The sequence below is a fragment of the Liolophura sinensis genome, chromosome 1 (assembly GCF_032854445.1).
Source record: "Liolophura sinensis isolate JHLJ2023 chromosome 1, CUHK_Ljap_v2, whole genome shotgun sequence".
NCBI lineage: Eukaryota > Metazoa > Mollusca > Polyplacophora > Chitonida > Chitonidae > Liolophura > Liolophura sinensis.
In genome coordinates this window covers 76,278,609-76,286,708 of record NC_088295.1, presented here as the reverse complement: position 1 = coordinate 76,286,708, position 8,100 = coordinate 76,278,609, and the positions used below count along the sequence as shown (strand labels likewise).

The 8,100-nt window shown below is 39.5% G+C and overlaps 1 protein-coding gene across 1 annotated transcript in view; it reads left to right on the top strand.

Moving 5' to 3' along the window:
• LOC135476931 (protein CDV3 homolog A-like) overlaps positions 1–7,980 on the top strand; it is an 8,410-nt gene extending 430 nt beyond the window's left edge. The window contains exons 2-6 of the mRNA XM_064757081.1: positions 8–94; positions 3,868–3,947; positions 4,326–4,473; positions 4,888–5,121; positions 6,018–7,980. Coding sequence (XP_064613151.1) covers positions 8–94; positions 3,868–3,947; positions 4,326–4,473; positions 4,888–5,112 — 540 coding nt within the window. The 3' untranslated portion in view covers positions 5,113–5,121; positions 6,018–7,980. The remainder of the gene's footprint in view (positions 1–7; positions 95–3,867; positions 3,948–4,325; positions 4,474–4,887; positions 5,122–6,017) is intronic.
• The last annotated feature ends 120 nt before the right edge of the window (positions 7,981–8,100 follow it).

The window sequence follows — 8,100 nt, the reverse complement described above, 5'->3', positions numbered from 1 at the left end:
GAAAAGTCAGAAGAAGAAAAAAGATAAGGACAAATCTCAAAACAGACAAACACAGTCTTCTTCAACGACTGGAACATCCACAGCAGTAGCACAGGTATGATTTGGTTTCGAGATTTGTTGAATGGGAAACAAAATGTTATACTCCAGTGTGTTCAAGGATTCAACTTTCCCAACAACAAACAACAACAACGTAGTCCATATGGTCTCGCTCTCATTTGTTAATGAACAGGAAAGACCCAGGTTGTTGTTTTGGTGCTGCTTCTGTTTTTCGTTGACCAGTTTATTTAGTTGTTCGTTGGAAAAACCAGTTTTCAAGGAAAGACAATGCTTTGTTTGTAAATAGAAGCGCGTTAGAGGTGTGGACGAGAGAGGGTGGGGGCTCTAACGCAGCTAAAGGGCTTGGCGCTATGATAGCTGCTAATGACGCAGTTGGGGGAGATGTATATTCAATCTGGCAAGTACCATAAAATTGTTAGTTCCCGAGAGCCCCCCACCCTACATTGTCCAAATCTTACCACTACACCATGTTCCACTGCTTTGCTTGTCACTAATTCAACACATTAAATGCAGTGCCTCCATACTTTATATTTCTGACATTCATTTGCTTAGACATTTTAATGAGTGACACTAGCCCTGGATGAGAATACTTGGCTTCTTTATGTTTGTACTGGCACTCCAATAGTCATGGATTGCTCCCATTCACCCCTGAAGGAAGTATTGTGAAATTTCAGAAAACAGTCAGATTTCTAACCTTCCCAGCCTGCTCAGTCACTCCCTTTACAATGCTTAGGGCCTAGACTGCCAGACAGATAAAATCCTGAGCTGTCCATCATCTAAATGATGGTAAATATTCATCCATATTTCAGTAAGTTCAACTTCTCCGCTTGCTTGAACTTCACAAATATGGCTGCCCATCATAGACACCATGTGGGTTCCTGGGCCACACCGTTTGCATTCGCAAGGCCTGGGAACTGGGTATAACTACTGTATCCACACTACGACAGACATCAGACATTGGCCAGTTTGGGAACCAGTTGTTGGCCAGTTTGTTGAGCTTGCTAAAATATGGGAGGATATTTATCTCTGGATGATATCTAGGGAAAGGTGGTTAGCGTGTCAATGCTGCGCATTGATACAGGAGCCTCTCAATGCAGTTGCTGTGAGTTCAAGTCCAGCTCATGTTGGCTTCTTCTCTGCTCATACATGGAAAGGCCAGCAACCTGCTAATGGTCATGGGTTTCCCAGCTTTCCCACCCACTTTATGCTGGTCGCCCACATAGAGATGAAATATTCCTGAGTACGGCGTAAAACGCCATCAAATAAATAAATCAAAACTTTTTGGCTGATAACGTCTATCTCTGTCACTGTAATCAACCTGGTATGATCTCTAATGTGTAACCCATGATGCCTTATCAGGCAGAAATATTCGTAAATATCCACATTTTTGCACACTTTAGTGTAGTTTTCCAAGAAGACTTCTTTTGAAATGCACAATGTGCAAAACCCGGACATTAAAGTTGGAGAGTGCTGAAAGCAAAGTAACTGAGGAAAATTTTGTTCAGTAGCCTGTAACAACATCCCTTAAAGAAACATTATCATTGTAAAAGCTGTGGTTGCCGACCATTGTTAGTCATTGACTCCCTTCTGTTTCTCAGATGCTGATCATGTACAAACCCGATGTCACTCTACAACGTAACTCAGCCTCAACTTTACATCTTGTGAATGAGGGGGAAGATCAATAAAGCAGTAGCAATACGTTTTCAGTCACTGCTCTTGCCCACTAAGTAACCATCAAAGGTTATATAAGCATTAATAGAGACAAAAAAAATGTCCATCTGCTTCCTAGCTAAATCGGACTTTTGATGTACCAGCTAACCAGGCCAGCACGATGGGAGTAACCCTGTCTTGCTCTGTAAACTGTCCTTGAACTCTTCTGTACTTCAGGGGGCCTCTGTGGCCAAAGTGGTTAGCACACCAACATGGCGCAATGACACAAAAGCCCCTACCAATGCATTTGCTGTGAGCTCAAGTCTAGCTCTTGCTGGCTTCTCTCCAGCTGTACGTGGGAAGGTCTGTCAGCAACCTGTGGATGGTCGTGGGTTTCCCCCAGGCTCTGCATGGTTTCCTCCCACCATAATGCTGGCAGCCATTGTATAAGTGAAATATTCTTGAGTATGACATAAAACACCAATCAAATAAAATGAATAAATAAATCTTCTGTACTTCCCCTGTTGACATACACAAATGTTGGTCTGCCAAATGATGTCTGTTCCTAATGTTGTCCATTTAGGGCTAGGAAAATGTTCATGTCTCTGATAGCCCTTGGGCTACCATGAGAATTTGGTTGCCCAAAAATGTTTCTGCTAACCACAAATGTAGCCAATAAAATACATGACAATACAATTACATGTATTTGTTGAGACACAGGGAATTTCAACATAATTCAACACAATGCGTAGTAATTTAAGTAAACGATACTTATTTTCAGTTTGCCTTAGGAGCTTCTTTAAGGAAGTCTGCAGCTGTATTGGCCTCAGTACTGTTTTTGTTTTGAGCCCGAATTGGGTCATTTTGATTGCTATTACTATTGACATCGGCATTGCATGGAAACTTGGACCCCCAGCAAATAATCTAGAACATGTGTTATTTTCCTGGTCATTATTCAGCCACTTGTATTCCCTCTTTCGAAGACTCCACGAAGCCTTGTTTACGTGTGCTTCGAAGTTTCATTACCAGTTTTCCAATTGGGGGCTACGGTGCTGCTTGGAGTTGTAGCGCTGGTCAAATTCTTGTGGACGTCAATTGATAGCTGTCAGCATCGATCACACTTGTCTGCGATTGAAAAAAACATTTTTCCAGATTGGTTCCCCAATTTGTACACTCATACATTTTCAACCTCTACGTGACAAGATTTTGAAATGATGAATTTGCAGCAGATGTGCTGACTTGTATATTTCTCTGTGTTGAATAACAACATGGCAGCAAGGGACCGTGACTCGAATCGTTTCAGGAGTTTAGCATGTTTAGTGTTTAATGGGAAGGAAACTGCATCATTACGGTTGGAATAAAGCTTGGAATGGATGCTAAAATGTCATGCAGGACTGGAATTTTAGATAGCCCGACAGGCTGCTAATACTGCATTTTAGGTTGCCTGACAAATATTTTAGGTTGTCTCGGGATGGCTAACGATTTTGCACGCCTTGCATTTCTTGCAATCCATGTCCTTTCATCATTATACATCGTACATGTACACTCTCTGTCGTTCAGACAGTAGAACAAAACTGAGCTTTAGTGCTTTTGTCTGTGCCATTTTAAGTTTGGTTGGATCACAACCAGTTGTTTTTCTGCCTTTTTCTGAATGACTTGACAACAGTGCCACTTCAGTGATTCAATCCGTACACTTCAGTTTCCTCCATTCCATCATGAAGCTGATTGCCATCCTCTAAAATATTCTTGAGTGTGACTTAATCAACAATCAGTCAAATGAAATAAATCAATACCATTCTGAAATGTATACCTGATGTTCTTTTTCTTTTTAAAGTGCTCTGACCAGTAGATCATTAGATGTGCGAATTATCCATTTTGCAGCATGAGAAAATTGTATTTTAACAGTGTATGTTTCAGCATTTAAACACACTGTTTGAAGATGGGATTCTCTGTGTTGTTATCATTTGTCATAAATAACATTTATCCTGTATATTCTACAAAGGAGTTGGCTGTGGTCTAGTAGTTGAAGCTGCTTCACTAGGACAGACTTTAGACAGACAGGGTTTAAAACGGCCTTGGACCAGGAATTGTGGTTTCCCCTATGCTCACTGGGGAAACACATGTATTAATACTGACTGCATTACAATTTTATGTCCACAGGAAGACCAAGAGTGGAAAGAATTTGAAGAAGAGACAGAAAAAGATTACACAGGTTTAAGAATACAGAATCTTCAAATAAGGTATGATCTTAAAGTGAATGAAAACCAGGGACCATGATTCCCCAAGGGAAATGTATTCACTGCCTTAATATACTTAATTCATTTTTTTTTTTTGTACACCAGCGGTGTGGTAGAGAAGTGAAATGTTGGCATTCAGCCATTAAGCTTTCCTTCTATGTAAGGTGGCAAGAAGTATCAATGCTTGTACCACTGAGTTTTGAAGGTTAACTGCAAATCAGATCAGTCTTCACCGCTATTAAGTGACATTGAAATATTGTGAATTGTAGCAGGATATGCTGGCTAAATCTTTTGTTTAAAGGGTTCATTTAAGTATTTTTTTAGATGAAAGGAGGACAGCTTTTTGCTTTATTTTTTAACAAAAATTTTATAATTTCCCAGCAAAGAAGAGGAAGACGAGGAGAGTGATAAAAGAGATAGCGATGATGATGGGGAAAGGGAGGAAGGCAAAGACCGCCGTGATGGTAAGGAAGGTCCTGGAAGGTGTCGGTCGCTGCTGCTGAACCTACGCCACAACCCCCTCCTCCTGGTAAGACACATTTAAACACCAGAACAAAATGCATTATTAAAGTCTTGGTGCCAAGGAATTCTGCTTTGTTGTATGTCACACAAGTTTGTTCATACAGTGTTATGGAAAAGAAAGCATTGCAAGTGCAGGTCATATGACAGTAAACCAATTGCTGTCATCAGAACTTTGGTGCACGACATATGAGTATTTTATATTCTTAAATGTAAAATTTCTACGGTGTTAGTTTCATCAGCAACCCAAATTGGAAGCCCTTTACAGCAAATATTGCCTGTCATGGAATATAGTAGATAAAAGTACAAGAATGCAGACACTGTATGTACATATAAATAACAATAAACATGTTTAAGCACACCCTGAATCTCCAAGAATGAATGCAGCCTATGTTACCTCATGACTTGATATGTCTGCTGCCAGAACCAGAGCCTGCTCCCAAGGTTGAAGAACCCAAAGCAGCGGGTAAATATGTCCCCCCATCAGCCTAGGTACGCTGCCACTGCCAGCGCGACAGCCCCCACTCTCACAGATGAGGAGGAAGAAAGGGGCGCCCAACCTGAAAAGCGAGGAGGATTTCCCCACACTGGGAGGTGTTGGGGGAGGAGTAGGTGGAGGTGGAGGAGGATTGTTCCGCTGGGGGGATAGTGATCAGGGGTAAGTCTAAAATTACCAGCCTGAATTACCAAAACACTTGTCAAGCCAAGGTCATTCAGACTTATGTGAATTTATGGTTATGTATTATGGTGTGGGCTACACACATGCGTGGTGCAAACCAGCTGATGTGACTGTGTGTTCAGTAGATTGGAGAATCAACATGACCTGGGAAAAACATGACTACTTTATTCTACTTTAAGATCTGATATTCATGAGGAAGGCAAAGAAGACCCAGTCAGATAATTGTTAAAATACACTCTTTTTGCACAGTTTAATATCTCTTTTAAATGTGTGAAGGCCATCCTACATTGATAAAGTTCTACATTTCAGCATGACAGGCACATAAAACGTGAACATGCTAATATAGATATGATATCTTTCTCTTTCAGTTTTGTATTTTGTTTTTTGATTCAGTGGGACAAGAGTTAGGGGAAATTTAGAGAGAAATTAACTTTGTTTTTTTATGAATACTTTGTTACTGCACTTGCACATGTACAGGGTGTCCCAGAAGTGGCGCACCATCCAGGATGAGGTTGTGTGCTTGAGCTACAGAGCGGTGTTTTGCCCTATCTCTTCCAAACATAAAAACCAATTCAACTCTTTCTTTTACTGTTTATTAGCCATAATTAACTCTGAAGAGAGAAAAAAATTTAAAATCAGTTTTAAATCTGAAACACAGGGAAAAAAAATGAAAATCAGGATGGTGCAAGACTTCTGGGACACCCTGTATATTACTTCTCCTTATGGAAACCATCATATATTTTCTGTATTGTTTTAGAAAAACTTGACTAAAATCTGTCCTGCATCATGTCGTATTTAGTTATGGCACATTTGATAAGCCAGTCCATGTTGATTCTGCATATCCCTTTAACAGTTTGTTTTTCTTTGAAATACAGAGAACGTCATTTTGAACAGGTACGTGGAGGAAAACAAACAAATGGATGAACAGTCAAGTAAAAACATGTCTCTAACATTAGGAAATAAATTTCAGGCATTGAAACAGGAGTGATGATCCAAGGTGTATGTGACTATAGACTTCATGAATTATGGAAATGTTCATTTTGCTGACAAAATCCAGGCTGGTTGGAACCATGTGATGGCCTGTTCACACCTTTCTGGTTTGTCTTCACAAGATTTTTGTGAACTCCGATACGTCCATGGCTGGTGGAACTGGAGTTAAGTGATGTTGACATGTATTCACGGAGTAATTCATGGCTGAGGTTTACTGGATATGGTTACCAGCCTCTATGTCTTCATAGAGAGAGACATAATTGCCAAGTGCTATCATCTGACATCATTGGACTGTGCTGAGATAGAGTGTTTATCAAGGGTTCAAGGGTGGGGTGGTTCAGAGCATATGACATCATTGGACTCTGCTGAGATACAGTGCTGAAACAGGGTTCAGGGGATGGGGGATTAGAACATCTGATGTCACAGAATTGTGCTGGGATGCGGTAATGACAAAAGGTTCAGGGGTGGGTGGATTAGAACGTATGGATTTCTTGTAATGTGATGTATTGACATTATCTCACGTGGGGAAATCAATGAATGGGCATATAAAAGGACAGAGTAGTGGGGAGAAACTGATTAGGGTTTGAATCTAAGCATGTTTCATGGGTTCTTCGACATTCAGAATGTTGTGAAGGGAAAGTGGGGAAATGGAGAGGAGTGATCACTGAATATAATGGCTTTCTTTGTGTGCCTTGTGTTGTACGGAGGCCAAGAAATTGTGCTATTTCAAAAGTACTATTTAAATGTCCTACATATATGATAAGCTGTGTATACTGTCTTCAAACCTCATCCATTTGTTGTCATCCCAGGAATATGTATAATTTAATTGTTGAAGTTGTTATGACTTTACAAAGTTTACCGTTATTTCTGTTACCCTGATAAGTTATGGACAAAATGTGATCCACACTGACAATTGAAAACCTACCTTCTCAAGAAGTAGACATTTTATCTCATTTTCAGTCTATTTTATACGTTCTGTGATCCTAATGTCCTGTTATTGAATAGTCGTAGTGGGAGAACCTGTGTGGGTATAATTATCCTGGTAAGGAATTTTAATGAAGTTTATAGTGCTGAAGTCGAATATGAATATATCTTTCCTGTTTCACAAGCTTAAGTGTATTGCATGTGTTTTCAAGACTACTCAGAAGTTACAGTTTTGAATTGCTGTGAAAGAGAGGCGAAGAACATTGACAGTGGGAGTCGAGTTTACAAAAGGGACATAACTCTGTAGAGCGTATGTTACTAACAAACTTGCCTTGCCTTGACTGCCTAAAGTCTTCTTGTCATTTGTCAGGAATATATTAGGAGTGTCAGTAGATAGCATGCGATTACCATTTCGTTATGTCTTACTGCTGCTATTCATACCATTTCTGTATAATTAATTATGAACTCAGCAATGCATCTATTTTTGTGATGAAATGTGAATTTTATATCAATTACCTAATTTTTGTAATGATATCAATTTTGGTATGACTGGGAAAGCCATTTTTGTGTGTTATGAAAGTATTGACTTTGTTAAAGATCGCCATTATAAAAACAAATACAATGTAAAAGCAGTCCCAACCATTGCATGGACTGCGGAGGTGTCACACATTTAGACAGGAGTCTGTAATTGTGCTAAATCGTTCTATCTACAAAGATACAACAAAGAGATTAAGTTGCCACATTTGACTCACAGTTATACTCACAAATCTCAATGAAGTACGTTGTAATTACATTGGAGTTTTTGCACAAACGGTTGGGCAGCAAATGTATGTCAAGAAAATTGCCAGTATACAAGTCTTAAGGCAATGAAGTCATTTTATGATCGATTGAATAGCATGTGGATCATGTACAAACGTCATAATACGATCAAAGAGCAGCCAAAATTGGGAGAAAATTGGACATTTTACGTTTGATATAATATTGTGCATCCTGTAAGCTGTAAATGTATTTGGTAAAGTTTATGAATTTTATCAGTGCTCTTTA